The 19,165-nt window shown below is 36.5% G+C and overlaps 1 protein-coding gene and 1 long non-coding RNA gene across 2 annotated transcripts in view; one reads left to right on the top strand and one right to left on the bottom strand.

The window, feature by feature from the left end:
* LOC133207569 (uncharacterized) overlaps positions 1 to 14,727 on the bottom strand; it is a 29,205-nt gene extending 14,478 nt beyond the window's left edge. Inside the window, exon 1 of the long non-coding RNA XR_009724081.1 lies at positions 14,485 to 14,727. This is a non-coding gene — a long non-coding RNA (uncharacterized LOC133207569). The remainder of the gene's footprint in view (positions 1 to 14,484) is intronic.
* KNTC1 (kinetochore associated 1) overlaps positions 1 to 19,165 on the top strand; it is a 35,781-nt gene that overhangs the window by 14,606 nt on the left and 2,010 nt on the right. Inside the window, exons 31-60 of the mRNA XM_061344598.1 lie at positions 375 to 444; positions 520 to 587; positions 1,155 to 1,447; positions 2,086 to 2,258; positions 2,447 to 2,544; positions 3,327 to 3,468; positions 4,426 to 4,482; positions 5,008 to 5,171; positions 5,783 to 5,887; positions 6,334 to 6,462; positions 7,182 to 7,298; positions 7,681 to 7,790; positions 8,028 to 8,238; positions 8,907 to 8,996; positions 9,305 to 9,476; positions 9,922 to 9,980; positions 10,132 to 10,348; positions 10,835 to 10,914; positions 11,713 to 11,923; positions 12,031 to 12,140; positions 12,741 to 12,790; positions 13,155 to 13,233; positions 13,928 to 14,046; positions 14,877 to 15,012; positions 15,313 to 15,408; positions 16,265 to 16,321; positions 16,710 to 16,764; positions 16,858 to 16,921; positions 17,899 to 18,028; positions 19,038 to 19,127. Of these exons, the coding sequence (XP_061200582.1) occupies positions 375 to 444; positions 520 to 587; positions 1,155 to 1,447; positions 2,086 to 2,258; positions 2,447 to 2,544; positions 3,327 to 3,468; positions 4,426 to 4,482; positions 5,008 to 5,171; positions 5,783 to 5,887; positions 6,334 to 6,462; positions 7,182 to 7,298; positions 7,681 to 7,790; positions 8,028 to 8,238; positions 8,907 to 8,996; positions 9,305 to 9,476; positions 9,922 to 9,980; positions 10,132 to 10,348; positions 10,835 to 10,914; positions 11,713 to 11,923; positions 12,031 to 12,140; positions 12,741 to 12,790; positions 13,155 to 13,233; positions 13,928 to 14,046; positions 14,877 to 15,012; positions 15,313 to 15,408; positions 16,265 to 16,321; positions 16,710 to 16,764; positions 16,858 to 16,921; positions 17,899 to 18,028; positions 19,038 to 19,127 (3,552 nt within the window). The remainder of the gene's footprint in view (positions 1 to 374; positions 445 to 519; positions 588 to 1,154; positions 1,448 to 2,085; positions 2,259 to 2,446; positions 2,545 to 3,326; positions 3,469 to 4,425; positions 4,483 to 5,007; positions 5,172 to 5,782; positions 5,888 to 6,333; positions 6,463 to 7,181; positions 7,299 to 7,680; positions 7,791 to 8,027; positions 8,239 to 8,906; positions 8,997 to 9,304; positions 9,477 to 9,921; positions 9,981 to 10,131; positions 10,349 to 10,834; positions 10,915 to 11,712; positions 11,924 to 12,030; positions 12,141 to 12,740; positions 12,791 to 13,154; positions 13,234 to 13,927; positions 14,047 to 14,876; positions 15,013 to 15,312; positions 15,409 to 16,264; positions 16,322 to 16,709; positions 16,765 to 16,857; positions 16,922 to 17,898; positions 18,029 to 19,037; positions 19,128 to 19,165) is intronic.

The following is a 19,165-nucleotide window of genomic DNA, read 5'->3' as shown; positions in this document are numbered from 1 at the left end:
CCCTGATGCATTATTATACTTCTAGTCCCACATATTTTTGCTAACAGTTGTTTTAGGGAGTCATTCTGGGCAAGGGAAGCAAGAACAAAGGGAAAAGGGTGGATAATTTCAATACTCCAGTGAGACCTAACAGACTGTGGAGAACATACATATTACAGCCATAAAATATTTGTTATTTCTATAAAGGATGCCTATCTACAGTAACTTTCTGTTCTCTTGCTTTTCAATTCCTTGTAACTTAGACTTGATAATTGTTGCTTAAGATGTTTGTAGAGCATTGCATAGTATTTTAACATAGTGGAAGCCTGAGGGTGACTGTCAGTTACTGGCAACATTTTGACCAAACAAAACATGAACCTCTTCCCTTCCCACAGCACAAAACACAGATGTTTATGACTAAGACACTTGTGGAAGTCCTTAAATTCCTGTTCAGCATTCAAAAAGGTAAACTACAACTTAAAAGTCTTACATTTTATTTGTAAATGGAGTCAGGAAATAACTGTTTTTCTCCTCCTACAGACAATCCTCTGAAGAAAGATGAATGTGAAGCAAACCTAAGAATGTTTGAAACACTTGCTACCCTGCAGGTAAGTCTCTTTAGTTTCAAACTGCTTTTAATTTACTGTAGTTATTCCAATTGTTCTTATAACATGGATGATATTAAAAATTTATCATATTTACAACTTATATGCCAAGGTTGTTTTTATTGCTGAGCTCAAAGAGATTCTGAGGCTAATGTACCAATTTCAGTAGTGCCTGGGGAAGTTCCCAATTACTAGAACTCAGTTGTCCATTTAAACCAAATAAATTAGATACTCTCCCAAATTCTTAATTGCTGAGAGTTCAAAGAGCCCATGACAGAGTAGTGGAATATTTACTGAGATTTTATTACGGTTTGTAAACTTAAACTGTTTAATACAGCATTTGAGCATGCAGTAGCCTTTAGGTTTTGTTATTTTGCTTACCTACTGCCTAGCACAATTCTCTCATTCATTACATGAGTCAGTAATTGTCAGAAATTGGTAAAGTCAACTTTGTACTGAATGTATTCCTCTATGAATGAAACAGGAAATAAAACCATTTTTACAGGAAAAAAACCAACATTTTTAAAGGAAGTCATGTGAATACAAATATATACTTTTTTTTTGTTGCAGGAAGATTTTGATATCTTTCTTTCAGTTGAAGAATTTAGGAATCCTTCACTGATGTCAGAGCTTCTCGAGAATCACTTCAAAGCTTATGAGACTGCCAGATCTCTGTCGAAGTCTAGAAAAGCACAAAGAGTGACTCCTAGTTCAGAAGATGGTAAAAGCAAGAACTGCTGTACTGAATCAAGGCTGTATAAACTGGCTCTGCTCCTGCAGAAGTCAGAGCAAGAACTGGGAGAAAAACTGGCTTGGAGAGCACTGGATGCTGGAAAAGTTGAAGAGGCTGTAAAAATATGCAGGTAAAACTGCAGAGGTTTTTAAGATTACACCTTCTTGTGGGCTTTTCTGTGCTATTACTGATATCTTGCAGAAGTAAGTCGATGGAGAGAAAAGGGGAGTTTTGTTTGGTTTAGGTTAGGTTTTTTAAAATGAATGTTTAAGCAAGAGGCTGAGCATAAAGTTTTTTGTCTGTCAAAATTGCCTTTCTTTTTGCCATAACATACTTATTAAGTAAAAAGATTCCCTACACTTTTATAGTGAGAGTTAAGTTAGACACAATACTAAATAACCATTATGAGAACTTGTCAGCTTACACAGACAGAAGAAAACTATTGTACGCTGATTGTTTGTACCAGGTCACGGTTTCTAGGTGGTCTCTGCTTTGTGCTTAGATTGTCAGGTAACTTAACTTACTACCACCTCCCCCAAAAGAGATCAGATGAAAATGTTCAGTATATTTTTTAACATGTTCTATGTGCTTTAGCAATATCTCTTCAAATTAAGCTCAACTGTATTTTTCCACTTCAGTCATAGAAGTTTTAGTTGCAGTGAGCCATATAGGTAAAATAGGTAAAAGAGAATTAAATAATTAGAACAGAATGTGGCCTTAAGTAAAAGCCCTAAGGATTATTTTCTCTAACTTCTATTTTTCTAATAGGGAGTTCTATGAAAGTCACTCTAATGAAGAAACAGGGAAGCTGCTGTTTTCAGCCTGTCAAAGGCTTTGTCATATGTTAGCAGCTGATGTCCCAATGATCACTCCGGATGACATGAATCTTCCAGCAGTAATCTATGAGATAGCTTGCCAAGCAGCTACAATATGTAGTCCAGGTAATTACCATTTATTTGTATTCATGATGAAAATGCAACTTTCCAAACAATATTTAATAAACCTGAACCCAAAGTGGATTTCTGTATATGCCCCTTTAAAAGCAGGTGCTGCAAAAGCATGTTTCATTTTTATAGGACATATGAACCTTCTATTCACAGCATGTTAATGATCTTAAATCTTTGTACAGATTTACTATTAGATTCTCTGGAACTATGTAAATATACTTTGGCTGCCAAGGAAATTTACAGACAGTGCCAAATAGAAAGCTATGGATTTACAGCAAAGGTATTTTCTCCTAACTTACGTATATTTTTTTTAACATACATAAGGTCTTGAGTGTCTGAATAGTGTTCACTCTGCATACATTTTTCTCTCCCATTTCTCCAGCAGTATTTAATGGGCTTATTTAAAAAGCAAACAACCACCACAAAACCACCCAACCCACAGCTCCATAAATAAAAATTTACTTGAATATGTGTGTACTTCAGCGTAAAGAGTGAATTGATTTGAGTACTAGAAGCAGTGCAGCTGTGGCACAAGTAGCATTTTTCGCTTATATTTCAGTATAATAAATCCCACTAATGTGACTGACAATACCAGTGATTTTATTCATTAGCTGCTGCCAGGACTGCCAGAGAGCTGGCTGGTCCTGCAGTGCTTAAGGCTGCTTCGAATGAATGGGCTCTTCAAGTGTATAGATCAAAGTGGCTGGGCAAGTGTATTTATGCACTTTTTATGTTATTTTTGTAGGAAAATGATCCATTTGAAAAATGTTTGCTTATAATATTTGGCCAAGAAGGTTTCTGAAAGCCTCCATTAAATTAATTAAGAATGCATTTTGGGTGCACAACTAAATAACTGCAACATCAAAAAGAAATGTGGCCACTCTAAGTAGGAAATGCTACTGGTCATTTAAAAAAAAAAGTAGTGGAGTAAAATGATTTTTCAAATAGAAGATCTTGTTCTATTCCTATACTTGAAAACTGGAATCTTGCAGCATTTAGTTTGTTAGTAGTCTTACTAGCTGTTCTTTTACTGTGTGTGCTTTTCAAAATGTTCTTATTTAGACAACATCTTTTGGAGGAGATAAAGATCCTTATGAAGAGTGGACTTACAATGACTTCTTTAATGAAGATGGAATAGTTCTTGATCCACAGATAGCTCTTCCAGTTGCATATGAAACTATTTCTTCTCTTCTGCCTCTTTGTGGTAAACTTGCTTTCCTAAACATTGAGTCAGTATAAAATCTGTATTTCATACTGATTTTTTTTACCTAGGAATATAAATAATTCAGCACATGTGTGAGAATTATCAGTTCAGAAATCTCAGTTAGACAAACTTGTGGAAGAAACAGGCATTGGGGGATATAGAAATGGTGATGGGTTTTGTTCTGGTTCAGGAAGAATCTGGATGACTGAAACCTGAAGATGTGGAAAATGCTCTGAAGAAGTGTTACTATAAACTTGCCCTGTTCTTAAGATCTGAAAAGGCATTACCTGGTAGCCAGTAACAAACACAGAATTCTGTCAAGATTAATTTCATCCTATTCTAAAATGATGGTCCTTGTATTATATGCCATTGTAGATACACATAACTCTAAAAATTTCAAGTATTATGAACAGAACTCTACAATGTTGTAAATTGAGGTTGGAACTAGATGATCTTAAGGTCCTTTCCAGCCCTAACTATTCTATGATTCTATGTTGAAAAAAGACACTTTTGTTTCTCTAAAAGAAGCAGCCAATATTTGATAATTATTTAGTTTCAGTACTTCTTGATGTAAATGTTTTCTTTCCTAACATATATTAAAAAGCATGTAATTGCATGTAATTGCAGATAGTGTTGCACAATGCTAAATCCACCTATAAAGGATATGCTTATTTGATTTGTATAGATTTATTACCTTCACAGATTGAGTGTTTATGTTGACAGTCTTATCAAGACAAAGGGATTTAAACACAAAGTAGTTACTGAAAACTGTTAGTTTATGTTCCTTTGTGCATTTGAAAATATGTTCCCTCTTAAAAAACACCTAGTCAGGCACAGTTAAAAATGCAGTCCTGACTCTTAGGTACTGCCTCTGAAGTGTTTTTAAGGCACTTTCAGGCTTTCATGGTGTTGCTGAGATCTCTGCACACTGCTTATGTGTTTTTGCTTGTCTTTCAGAGAACAAACGGTACCCTTTGGACTCCATTAGCCTGGCCAACTGCTCATTTATTCAAGGTATGGTGATGGCAGATTCACCACACTAGAAGTATAAATCAGACCACTAGAAAACATGAGGTTTACATTAATTAAACCTACACAAGCATGACTAAAATAATTATTTTTAAATGAGTGCCTAGATGCTCCACTTAAATCCATATTATAGGGGACAGCAGGGTTAGGGTTAGGGTTAGCACAGAAGACACAAGTTTGGATGGTAATTGCTATCCTTCAGCTGTGTGATTCTGGGCATGTTGTCAAAGTCTGTATTTCAGTACGGAAGTTCTACCACTGTGAGATAGAATCCACCAGAGCCTTTCCAAGAAGATGACCAGCTTCTGGGTTTTGGACTAAAATAGGAGTCAGTTAAATTAAAAGCCCTGAAAATTTAAGGTTGCTGAGGGAACTAAGGCTGATCTCATGTCATAAATTTAATGAAGAAAAATAGAAGCTGCTTTGATGTTCATTCCAGGAACAATATTATGCTTAATATAAATATACTAATTATTTTCTGGGGTTGATTCTGTTTGAAATATTTCACAGGACAGAACTTTCTGATGCCTGCTAGAACTCCCATCTGTGCAGTGCTGCAGAACCTCATGGAGTGCAGTCAGTGTGAGTTGGCTTTGCGGCTGATAGTATGTTCCTTTGGCTCCTGCCTTCAGCATGGTGTATCAAATAACATGGATTTGGCCCTGAGTGAAAAGGTATGGTAAGAGAGATGCTGAATTTTCCTGAGAGTAAAGCTTAGAAGTATGCTAACTATTAACAAGTTTAGAGTAGATATATATGAATTTGATAGGTATGGGAGAGGCTGTCACCATGACCTTGTAAAAGTTACCACCACTTGATCAGATATCGAGTCATTTTGTGAAGAGAGCTGGTAGTTTCTTTCCTATTTCTCATGGTTTCCTGTTTCTCTTTGCAAGGTATGTTCAGAACTAAACTTTGAGTCTCTGCAGGGAGGCCAGGAACATGACTTATTCATGGTATAATAATTAGATTATTGTATAATTATTAATTATATAATAATGTTTTATATATTCATAATGGTTTATTATGCTTTTTCACATTGTTTTACCATTGGTTAGTATGGGAAAAGTTGCACACAGAATATTCAAGGAACACTCCTCAGTTCAAAAGCACTTGGAAACAGAAATCCTTTTTCTACTTAGAAGAGATGTTAATAAGAACTTAATTAAATCTGAAAATACAATTACTATAGTACCTCCTATTCTGCTCTAAATTACAAGAGAAGTTGGACGTTTAGAATTTATTATTAACCGTGTGCTGACTGGTTGTTGGTTTTTTATAACAGCTCCATGATGGCAATACACTGGCTGAAACCAATCGCTTCGTCATTGCTATGAAACAGAACAGTGCTTCAGCAATTATGAGCACTATCCTGGCCTTACTACACAAGGTAAGAATGCTAGCTGCTCTGCCCGAGAGGTTACGTATATTGGAAGCTTCATCTTTGTGGGATCCTTTAAGAACTCCTAAATTATAATAATGGCCTTTGTGATCTGTAGGTATTCTCCATCTCATTTTCAATTCTGGTTTCATTTTAGATTTGTATACGTATAGTTGTGGGTAGCTTTTTAAAAATCTATCTGAAAAACCTGCAATATACCATCTTTTAAGGCAGTTTAGACTAAGGGAGATGACTTTTAGACTGGCTTTAATATATTTAATTTTTAAGTTCTAAAACTTGAAATGCATTTTTATTCTGTGTTTTTCCCCCTTCTAACTTAAAACACCCAGTGCACCTCTAAATTACATGTACTTTTCATGCGTTATACTTCATACAGAGACCTATTAAAATAACTTGTCGTTTTGGGTTTTTTTTCTTTGCTCCCTAACACACAGGTGTTCAACTGTCGTTTCATAGATCAGGACCTAGCACTGGGATATTGCACAGTTTTGCCCAAGGAAGACATGTTCAATAAGCTGTGGGATGTCATAAACAACACATGGCAAAATTACAGAAAAATCTTGGTAAATCCACAAGGCAATGCATTTCTTCAGCAAATACAGAATGGTTCTTTAGAAAGACATCAGCAATATCATATGGAAGTGGAATAGTTTAGCACTATTAAGGGCATAGCAAGGGTACAGTAGTTTGAACAAGTTCCTCTTTTATAGGGTGCCACTGAGAGAGATGCTACCTCTTTACCACAATGTAAGATTGTGCGCAGGCAGTTGTTGTGAATAGCTGGCATGATCAAAGTCCAAGGATTAAGTTACCTCACCATGACTTATTCCAAAGCTTGAAATTGGTTATTTCAGGTCCTATCATAATTTATACCTGTGTTGTATTCTGAAGACATTCTTCTCTGACAGCAATTGTCAAGAGTGGAATGAATAAATAAATACATCTATTAAAATATAAAGGAACATGGGAAGCAAAGCATAATGAAGAAATGGGGAGAGTGACAGATTTGGAGAAAACCAGGGGTCTAAAAATACCTTTTATATTAGTTTCCCTAGTGCAGCATTAACAAAACATTTCCGAGAAATAAATTCGTTTTACAAGTAGCTTCAAACTGCCAGCTCAGGAGGTGGGATAATGCTTATACTACCTCTGTGAGGCTTATTTTCATTTTACGTAGTTATGTGATCATCTACGAGTTGTTTTATGTTCCTCTAAGGACTTAAGAGTCAATTTTCAGATTATTTATTATATCTGTGTTCACTACTCTTCTCACTCCTTTCAGGCAGTGGCTCTGATTGGAGCACAGCTTGCTAACCAGTCTGATGAAGCTGAAGAAAAAAAGAAGTTCCAGGAACTGGTTACTGATGCAGAGTGGGGTATCCAACTTGGTAAACTTGGTGTAAGTTTGAGTGATTAGTTGATTTGTGTTAGGGTTTTATTAACTGATAAATATCCATGTATTCTGAGATGCACTGTGATTTTTAGGCACATTTCCCATTCAAATGTCAGTTGGGGTTTTGGTTTTAATTTTTCATTCTGATTGTCTGCTTAAATAAACCTCAGAAACTGAGAAATGCAATAACTGAGGGTACTATAAAAGAAATTTTACGCGCTTAAGTATTATTTGGCACAGGGCATAGTCAGCAAATGCACTGTTTTTTCCTGCTCTAAAAGTGTCTGAAAGTAAAGGGAACATAAAAAGTTGACTATGTAGGAATTAATCTGGATATTGTCTAGAAATCATCTTTGGAAAGAAGATAAAAATGTTTGTTTATCTGCAGATTTCCTTTGAGACTGTATTTAGACAGCCATCAATAAGGAAAAAGGAGCTCATAAGAACACTGGTACGAAATCCAAAAGCAGACACAGATCTCATATTGAATTACTGCAGGTAAAAATTGAAGCAAATCAGTTGTGTTTAATTGTTGCTGTACTAATAACTATACTGAAATCTATTTGGGTTTAAATAGATCCTAGTTCATGTAATATGTAAATTATTCTATTTGTTGGGGGGTTTTTTTAGTATTATTCAGAATACATACTGCTCCCTGGTGAATTATTCATAAGGAAATCAGCACCTTGATGACACCAAAGGTCGCAGGGAAAATAATACTCTGTCCTCTTCTAGTACTTTCAAGCTGGACAGTGATGCCGCACTGCAGCTTTGCATTGAGACACTTCTTCTCCAGAATGCTAATACAAATCACGTCGAAGATGACTCTGCAGAATGTAAGATGAAGCAATCTCATTCCACCTTACTAGCTAGAGCACTGGAAATAATTCCTCTGCTGAAAAGCACAGAAGAGCTGGTCATCAGCCTCAGTGGAATATTGTACAAGGTAAAACAATATAAAAACAACACACCAAAATAAAGAATCCCTGGAGTATGTATCTAGCCTCAAATGCTGCATCTCAATTGAATTACACATTAATAGCAACAAAGAAATACCAAAAGGTTGTATTTTTTCTAGTTTTCCTAAGGGATTTAAATGATAACGTTTGGTTTTCTACTTCTCTAGGGGAATAAAAAGAGACAACACATCTAATTTTCTTTAAAGATGGGTAGAGGCTTTCTTCCCAACCTCCCTTAAAACAACAACCTGAGAATAATCAAAGGAAAAAAGTAATTTCTAAGTTTCAGCACACTGGAAATAATTCAAAGTGCTACAGGAAGAAGAGATGGGGGCAGATAATTTACATCTTGGTTGGGTCTCTTGTTTGGTTGGGTTTGGGGATTTTCTTATTGGGGGGGGAGGATGTTGGGGGTTTTTTGTCTGTTTTTCTTTTCATCGCTTCGGTCTTTCTGCAACATCCTGACAGCTTTTTTAGGCATTAGGACTATGAAGTGGAAGTCTTTTGTTTTAGAGAAGTATGTCATGGTGCTTCTATTAACATAATGCTGAAAAAACAATATAGTTGGTATTAAAATCGGGAAAAGTTAACTCAGTTGTGTTTTTCTAAGACAATTCAGATACTATCTTATAAAATAGATCATTATTTTGAACAGCTTGATCCTTATGATTATGAAACTATTGAAATTATCCTGAAAGTGATACAAAATGCTGATGAGAAGAACACCAGTATCCAGCTGAATCAGGTATGTCAAGATATTACGTTGGTATTACCTTGCTAATGGCATCTATATTCTGTATTCTCTATTTATTAGCATAGTCCTCATTCAGAAATAGCATTCAAGAGATAGTCATCTCTAGTTGTTTCTCAGCAATGGCTCATAGCAGGGATGAAAATTCCACCAATATGTACTAACTCTGCCCAAAACCCCAAATACCTCCACGATTTAGGCATGTTTACTGGGGGGACCAGATAGAAATATAGTAATCTTGTGGCTTTTTTGCCTTTTCCTTGGGTTTTTTCCATTTATTTTTTTTTTTCCTTCCTCCCTAGGCCTTGAGTCTCCTCAAACATCTGGAATCTTATAAAAGAATTTCCTCACCTGTAGACCTAGAACACCAATATGTTTTAGAGCACATGATTCCCTTATCTCCAGCTGCTCAAACCAGACTGCCCTTTCATCTGATATTCTTTAGAACTGCACAGTGCTTCTGGAACATTATAGGTAAGTTCAGTATTTCTGTGGCTAGATAGATGTATAATTCCCTTTCGCTGCTATTCGTGAACTTCAGAGTTCTACCTGAATATTTTATTATTATTATTATATTTTATATTCATTGTATTCTTTACTAATGCAGCTTTCATCCCAACTACTTCTGAACGCACTTGTGTTCCTAAATTGCTACTGATAACTGGCTTTGAGTGGAGCTAAAACAATGTACACAGTGCAGAATTCTGTCCTCAAATACTTTTTAACGACCTTTCAATGACTAAAGTAACACATGTACTCCCCTTCCCAGGCCCCTGGGGATAATTAGGATTATATTGTTTCCCAATGGAAGTCTGAATCTAACAATAAACCGAAAGTGCTTCATTTCATAGATAAAGCAGAATTGGACTGTGACACTATCATACATGCGTGACACTATCATACATCTTTTTCCTTTCAGCTGCAGAACTCAGTGAGGAATCCTTCCCAACACTTCTGTTAATTTCCAAACTAATGAAGGTAAAGTAGTCTCCTGAAATAATTTATTTCAAAATAATTCTTTCTCCCCGCCCCCCCCCCCCCCCAAAAAAAATAGCTTCTTTCTTTTCCATTGTTTTGGCCTCGCTATAGAACTTCTGGCAACTCTTCATCTACTTCAATGTTTTTCTAGGTTTCACTGGATACCTTACACATGTCTGCAGCTCAACATGTCTTTGAAAAGAAACTGAAACCAAAAATGTATGAAATGAGGAACACTGGATATACATCCATTGTTAGCAAGGAAACAGCTAAAACCTTGCAGACCATCCAGTCATATCTGCTGTCCATAGTTAACCCAGAATGGGCTGTAGCTATTGCTCACAAGATGGCACAAGAATTTCCAACAGGTGAGGTGCATGTGATGACTTGAGGGGTGAAGTGTAATGGGAGGAAAAGGATAGGTTTGAAGCCTGTGACCAAACATTTGTTCAGTGTTGGATAAAACCCTGGGAAGTCTGAGAATAAAAATGCATTTGTCTCCTACATTCAATTTTGAACAGCTACTCTATAATGCAGCAGCACTCTTAAATCCTTTTCTTACTCTTTTTAAGCTGTGTTGTCTTGACGAAAGTTTCTGCATGTTCCTACCACCTTCAGACAAGTTTTCCAGCAAAAGCAAATATTTCAGCCAAATTTAAACTAGCTTTTCTGTTAACTTATTCCAAACAGTTAATTTCTTTTTGCTCTTTAGGCACAAGATGTTTCCTAATACTTTAAATAGTATAATTATTTTTAGTTCTTTGAAATAAAACAGATATACTGTATACTGCAGAAAGGATTAATGAAAACTTATGTTTACTTCCTTCCCCCCTTTCTTTTTATCTTTAAAAAAGGTCCTGACCATATTCAAGCACTGAAATTCTGTCTCCATCTAACTGAGAAATGGCTAAAGAACACTACAGCTAAGTTAATGGTAAACTGCTTGCAAGACTGTCGTGGTATAGTTAGGCACTTATGTTAGTAGCTTGGATTGTGGTGTGTAAATTGCACCATAACCAGCCCTCTCTCCCGTAACAGTCTCCTTTTCACAACCTAGCAAAAATTAGGCTTACAGCTCCTGAAGGCTGGACAAATAATAGAGGGTTTTAAGGATGAATAATATGTTCTTTCTCCTGTTGGGTGCATTTTTCTTGCTGCAGGAGAATGAATTGGAATCTGTTCAGCTGTTAGATCAGTGGCAATATTGACTTTTGCTTTGAGTTCCAAGATTGTTTAGCTATTTGTAGTAGTACATATAAAGAAAGTCTGCTTTGGCCTGCCTCTCTGGCTCGTTTTTATATGGTTGATAGGGAAAGGTGAATAAGAATCTCAGCCTTGCTTATAAATATCAAACTTGCTATGGGGTTTTTGAGACACAATAAACACTAAGTAGTTCTTTGACTCTTAGTCACATCTTTGAGTAGAATTCTGCCAAATAAAATAATTCTAGCAGCCAAGATCTAATATTAGATCTTTTTCCTTTTCCATCTTACCTCGCAATGTCTTAACTGGTGTATGTGGTACTTCTCTTAATTGGCTTTTTCCTGCTAGAGTAGGATGGCCAATACTGTCTATTCACAGAAAAAATACCTATAGGTAGAGGTATGAGGACACATCTGAAGAACAGATCTTGCTACTCAGCTCACTGTTTTAGATTATAAAAAGATGAATTTTCTAGTGCTTTTGAGTAAAAGGAGGTTGTTTTATATAAAACTGTGGTGTTTTGCTAAAGGATGACTCTCGTGGAAAAGTGGAAGTCCTACAGAAGAAATTACATATGCAGTTTAAGCGATCAGCAACAGAAAATATTCTAGTAACATATCACCTGAACACTGCAGAGCATTTTAAGTCTGTTGGGAAGCCAGCAAGCCTTATCACTTTACTGTATGAACACCACAGTATAGACCAAAGAATCCAAAATCCAACTGGCAGAGATTATCCAGGTGAGTGTCCATAATCAAGTTTCCAAGGAGCAAAATGAAGTTCTTCAAAAAATGCTAAGCAAGCTAATACTAGTTTGTAAATACATTGTTTCTCCCTATTTATGTAGATATCCATATGGCAGCTAAGGAGATAGCTGAAATTAATGATTTGGACATGAACAAAATATGGGATAAACTGCTGGAGAAATGGCTGTGTCCAAATATACTACCCTCAGAAGTAAGTCAGCACAGGAGGTTTGGGTTTGGAGAAAAGTGACCAATTACACAGAATATGTATGTATTAATCTTTTGTTCAAAAGACTCGTGCATCTATTTAAGATGCACCTGAGTTCAGACTACTAACAATGTCAGGACTTCTAACACTGTTCCACACCACTGTGTCTACTGAGAAGAATTTGAAATACCTTCCCTTCTTTCTGTATAGAGATCAAAATCTTATCTTTGGTGCTACAGTAAGGCTGTTTAGCCAGAGTAGAGGAGGTGTAAATATATCAGCATCAACAAACACTGATTTTTAGAATTGGAAAGAGAATGAATCCTCTCCTGTTGCTAATAGAATTAGCTATTGTTTCTGCAGCATACAGCTGGGTGAGAAAGGGCAGGGAGAAGGCCTCTGCTTCAGAATACCAGGTAGCAGGCTGGAAAATGGTGTTGGCTGCCAACAAATAAAGGACTGATAAAACCAGTATTCCTTTCCTTGGTGGCATTAGCAGGGGAGCCCAGCTTTTAAGACAGGGCTTAAGCAAGAATATGACCCATTTATTTATCCAAACAATTCAGAAAATTCTCACAACTACATTTTCATGTCTTTCTAAAGAAAACTCAAGAAATCTTTGGAGAGGCACAGGAAGATGAAGAGCTCCGAAGGTATGTGTGCTGTCTTACATGTAATATTAACTGGCAAGTTTAACTGTATCTGGCTTTTTAAAGAAACTCGACACTGTGATTCAGAACCCACTGTTGTGGTTGTGTTTTTACTTTCTGGTAACGTCAGTTTTGAATCATCAAATACTTACACAATGAAGCACCATTCACAGTAACTTGCAGACATATGCAAGTGATTAAGCGTAGCTCTTTGGAGGTTTTCTCCTCATTTTCTATATCCCTGCAGTCTCTTATCCCTAATCTCTTTTTTACATGTATTCTGAAATATTTATATTTGAATGAGTATTGATACATCTATTTTAGTTGTGATGCTACACTTGTATTAAAACCAAATGCATTCTTGCAGAGTTATCTACCTACTTCAGTCTCGCCCAATGGACTACAGTTCAAGACTGCTTTTTGCAATTACAACATCTGCTACATCTGTAAGTTCCTAAATTCTTATTTTAGCTTGCTACTTCTGAAATTTTTACCTCTTATTAAGATCAAGTGTTGTCTGCTTAACTGCACAGATTTCAGCCTAAGGCCTCTGTTATCTGTGTTTTAGATAGTTTATGTATCTGTATGAGCTCTGTTTCTCTCCCCACCTTTGGAGTAGAACTGAGGTGTTCATTGAATTTTGTTACTGGCTGTCAAGAGCAGCCCTTGAACTCTGGTTTTCTAAGTTTATTGCTGATAATATCTGAAAATAACTTAATTAAATGTTTTTCTAGAATGTGCTTAAGATGGTGTGATACCTTGGCTAAATTTAGATGGAATTAAAGCAGAGTGATTAAATCGTTTTAGCAGAACCTTAACCTTTAGTCTTTCGCACTTACTAAATGTATTTGTGACACTATATGTCACTGATACTTTACTCATCTGCATTAATAGTCTTAAATAATAGAATCATCTAGAAAACTCCCTCGTTTAGCAGCAATCTTTGAACTTGACAAATAATCTGATTAGTATAAAAGTTAAATGTGAACCAAGCTGTTATTTAGCATGATTTCCACTAAATGAATCAAAACCATCTTAGAAAGGATCATAATAAACATGTAGCAAACATGTATAACCCTCTTTCTAGTTGTTCAACCAATTGTTGTGACTTTTCACCATGGTTTTTTCTTCCCCTCTCAGCCAATTGGTGATTTTCAGCTGACATTTGCTCACAGGAGCAGAGCACTGAAGTGTCTGCTCTACTTGGCAGATACCACCACTGTGGAATCACTCTTCAAGAAAACCATTGAGAAAGTAAAGTAAGAAGAATTTTCCTTAAGGTGTTCCTTAATAATGATGTTTTGTTGGTCTTTAACAGCCCTTGGAAAAATAAATACATGGTATTTAGAGAATTCTTTTTTACTAATCTGTTTTTTGAGTTTTTAAATTGTATTTCTGAAGAGCAGAATTAGATCTTTTAACTTCACAGTAATGTAATCAAGTGCATCACAGTCCTAATTTGTGAACCTGTAAGTAATATGACATTTACATGGGAAATATCTTGCTCCATTTTGCATAGATCACAGCAACTTCTCTAGTGACTGAAGCATTTTCTCCCACCCATATATGTGATAATCATATAAATCAGAACTGGTCATCTTGCAAAGACATATTCCTCTGCAAAAATACGGAAGCAAAACCCCAACAGCAAAACGTTGTTACTTTGAGAATATCTGTAGAATTAACTCAGAAAATACATAGCATGGAGTTTCTATGCTGTAATCTGGAATTAGGCCTTTTTCATGGAAACTGATCATTTCAGAGCTCATCACACCACATAGCTGTGTAAGGGATTCTGTAAGCATGCAGTCACTGTGCATGGATGACATTTGAGTTGCAGGAGTTAGAGTAACTGGTTTATCTTCAGAGATCCAAGCCATCCATTCTCCAGGTGAATAAGGTTTCCCTAAGCAATTACCATAAAGTCTTTTACTTCATTAAAATCTTAAAATACATTATTTTTCCTTTCTTCCTTTTAAGCAACAGAACACTTTCCCAATATTATCCTGAGCCTGATTATGTAAATTATAATATAATAATCTCTGTAACAATCATTAACTCCTGGTGTTGGGGGGGATTTTTTTAACAGGTATTTTCTAAAATGCTTCATTTACCTGGCAGAGTTTGAAATCTTGAATATTCCATATACTTTTGAATCATTTCATAACAGTCCTAAGGAAGGAATGATAAAAGGACTATGGAAGAATCACAGCCATGAACCTACGGTATGATTTTTCAATCCTTTGTGATTATTTGTTTGATACCATGCATGAAATATTCACCTTTCTCCATAGCACCTGTATTTCTGAACATGTTGCTCCAGTGCACTCTGTCCTATTCATACTCTACTCATGATATACTAATCACAATTATATTTAAAAATACCAGTGAGTATGTACTCTCCCAAATACTCTCCTTTTTCAGAGTGACAAAAAAGACCCCAACCTTTGATGTGCTGGCGAGCAGTACAGGTTTGCTAATCATGAACATATGTTAAAATACAGTGTTTCCTTGCTCTCCTTTAGGCTGTCAGATTGGTGGCAGAACTTAGTCTAGAATATAAAGTATACGATACCCAACTGTGGAACGGCCTACTACAGAAACTCCAGAGTTTCAATATGGTAAGGAATTTTTAAGCATGAAGTTCTGCAGCAAGGTGAGAGAAAGGCTTTTTTTTTTTTATCCACTGATTTCTAAAGAATGGGAAAATACATAAACTACAAATATACTCTGAACAATTACTGATAATTTACGTGGTTACTTTGGGCTCTTGGATGCTGAATGGATGAAGCTTTGAGGAATGTGTGTTTTAGCAGTACTGCTTGAGAATTTTTATCTTAAATTGTTCTGGTTTGTTGGGGTTTTTTAAAAGGGCTTTCAGATGGCAAGAGCAAGTCCTAGGATAACTGAAATATTTCTATTATTATAAATTTGCAACATTTGCATATTTTTGTGTGCAAATATATATATACAAACTGTGTGTTTATGTATATACATATGTGTACATACACACACCCAAGAATATCATCCCTGCTAAATAGTAGTCCTGATTTTTGTTGCTCAGAATCTTAACTATCTCTCATTGTTAAACTTCATGTAATGTTGCTACAGCCTAAGGAGGTAACAGATGTGTCTGGCAATGTGGCTCTATTCTGAGCAGGTATTGAAGCCAGTTGTAATCTAATTGAGATTTAAGTACTAGCAGCAAGGAAGGTGGGATCATAAATTTTTAGCACCAGTTGTATTAAGACTAACAGAAATCTTGGATATTTACTGAGACAACATATGCTGCTACTGCTTGTGGTAAGTTACTGAACTATAAACCCCATTTCCATATGCATCAGTTAGTCCTCCCAAAGGAACTTTAAGTTTTCAATCTGCAAACAAGTACTATGCAATTCTGTAGATTATCACCAAATCTTCAAAAGCACTGTGGGATTTTACAATGAAGTTGGGTTTTGTTTTCTTTTTTTAAAGATTCAATATTTAAGAAGAGTTTTGATAGCAATTACTGGGATTCATTTATTATGGGAGGTAAGTTTTTCTTCACTTAACAGGAATTTAGCATCCTGCGTGCGTATGCGAATGGCAGCATCTGTGCCATGAAGTGTTATGCATGAAAGGATTCTCTGTGAATTATTATTTTTATGACAATGCAGTAAGCAGATGAGCATTATTATTAATCACTGAAATAGCATGTTTTGCATTTGTGGTTCCTTCAGTAAACACTGACCTGGAGGGTTTTGTAGTGTTGCCATCAGTCACAATATGGCTAAATCTCAGACTATGAGAATAATTCATCCAGGATAAAAAGAAAATTGACTGGCTTCTTCCACCCACAGTGGGTCAGGATGTCTGTGTTTACCTGTACACTTAGTTACAACTGTATTTGGCTACTACCTTAATACTTTGTTGTCAACAGATTCCCAGCTTCAGCCGAGCTTGGCGAAGTGTGGTTCTGTCACCGTTTCTCACAGGTAGGGTTGATGTTGGCTATCAGGCTTATGTAGTAACTTGGAGATATATATGTATGTATACCTACACTTTATCATGTTTTCTTTATTTCTTAGCTTCATGTCCACCGAGTCCTAAACAGTTAGAAGAATGCTGCGAGTGTTTTGTGATTCTGCTTAAGTAAGTAAATACTAAAGTCCACATTTGTATTAATTTGAGTGGCAATGCCCGTTTAATTTCTCATCCAACAGTCTCCCTGAAACATGCAAAGCTGCTCTGAAAACCAGGGAACAACCTTACTCATGCCTCTTGTGGGGGAAGCACAGGATCACACCACACCTATACAGAAATTCAGTGCTTGGCTGCCAGCTGTTGGTAGCACATGCTGTAACTCAGTACCTTCATTGGTCAAACTGTGCCAGGAACTGCTGTCTGAACTGGGACTGGGACCCAGCAGCACAGGCTGCTGAAAACTGATTTATCTGCCCAGTCTGCCCCATGAGGGATAGCTGTTCCTGTCCTGACATAAGGACTCATACCCAACCCCACTTAATCTCTTTCTTAGCCCACAAACTTAACATATCTCCTAAAACACTAACATGGAGTGCATGAGAAAAAAGAATGAATTTTCCTACAAAAATTTGACAAAAATCTAATAGCTGCACATCTGTAAGTGCAATAAACCTATGGTATGAATGTGCCAAAACACTGTACATAAACCAGTTCTGCATTGCCTTTACTATTTTAAAAACCAAACACAATAAATCATCATCTTGTTCACCACAATGCTCTAGCTTGCTCAAAGAAGCACAAGAGCTCAGAGAGCCCGACTTGAGCGGAAAGGTTAGACAGGAAGCACTGGAAAAAAGGATCCAGCTGAAGAACATACCTACACCGCTGTGCATATACAGATGTACCAAAGCACTACTCTGAGCAGTTGGCCTGCACTTCCCCTCAAAACGGCCTTGGCTGTTTGAAAGAGGAGGAGAGAAAGAGAGAAAATTGTCATGCATTTGCATTGCATGAAACTTTAACTCCCATAGCTTGGCTGTTCCTGAAAAGATGAAGTAAAATTCTATTGTCCTATCTAGCTTAAAAATCACATATGTATATACGTTGACAACTTTTTATATATCATTCCTAATCTTCCTGTGAAGGTGTCCTGTTCTAGCTGACTTGGATGTCATTGGAATAGCTAAACAATACGCACAGTTGGACCTCCCAGCCTTTGCTTTGGGGTGCCTGTTGCTGATCCCTCAGTCTGAGAAGCGAGAACAGCAAATTCAGGTAAACAGTAAATTTTGTGTTCTGTCTGTGCAAGGGAATGCATTTAAGTGTGTTATGTTCAAGAGAGATTGTAAAGGATGGTAACATATAATTCCAGCTTGTTTAAATACATCACTGCGGACAGCTGCTCAGCATTTTCTGTCCACAAAGGCTGTTGCTCTGAGTTTGCCCTTCTAAAAAGGATCATGTGAACACTTCCTTTTTTTAAAGCAAAAGCAGCAGCTTCAAGTCATTCTCAGCAGCCGTGTCATATGACTCTGCCCTTTGTGAATCAGAGGACATTTTATGGGATCCCACCCATAAAGCTCATGTAAAAACCCCAACAAAACCCAAGCCTTAGGCCATATACCTGCTAGAGTAGTGTGGAGCTGATGATAACGTATGTAATTGCTAAGGAACTACCAGGTGGGTAGTTTAACAACAGACTGTAGAAAAAGTACTGAATCCTACTACAGAGAAGTGCTGAGTTGGAAGCCCCGTAGACTTCTTGTAATGCATATCAAGCATCTTTCCAAGTTCTGATGTAAACCTTTTGCCTTAAAGCCATTTCCTCACTACTCATGCATCTTGAGTTTCCTCTCTTCTCATTTGTTGCCATTAATTTATGCTCTGCTTATTGTTCTCCCAGGTGAAGGCCACTCCTATTAGTTGTCAGGAGCACACACTTGGCACTACTAAAAGCATCTCAAATTCACAAATTTCCAGTCATTAAAGTTAAGCTCAGACAGATTTTCCCAAATTACAGCACTAGTGCAAGACATTTGTTCTGCTGGCAGCAAGTCAAAAAACCCCAAATCATCTGTAATAGCTACAGCAAAATACCCTGTGAGAGTTAAAAGCTACGAGTATTATCTCTCAGTCAAAGAGCACAGAGCCTAGTTTAATGATTTCATGTTTGTATCTAGAAATTCAATATATTGATCCTGAATAAATCAAATACTTGTTCTGAAGGAAGAGTTTCTACTTTAATCACTCAGATTAATAACATTTTGTAACTTACTTTTACCAGGCTTTCTTATCGACCTGTAATGCAGAAACTGTGCTGCAACAAATAGATGAGCACATGAACATTGGAGAAGTAGTAGCGTTTGCTTCTCAGGTAAATACAGTAAATGTTATTTACTTCACTTGCCTTTG

The sequence above is a fragment of the Neopsephotus bourkii genome, unplaced genomic scaffold (genome assembly GCF_033783945.1).
Source record: "Neopsephotus bourkii isolate Nb327-2 ecotype Australia unplaced genomic scaffold, CSIRO-AGI_Nbou_v1 NB_230, whole genome shotgun sequence".
In the NCBI taxonomy this organism is placed as follows: domain Eukaryota; kingdom Metazoa; phylum Chordata; class Aves; order Psittaciformes; family Psittacidae; genus Neopsephotus; species Neopsephotus bourkii.
Note: the sequence above shows the minus strand (reverse complement) of the source record. Positions and strands in the feature narration are given on the sequence as shown.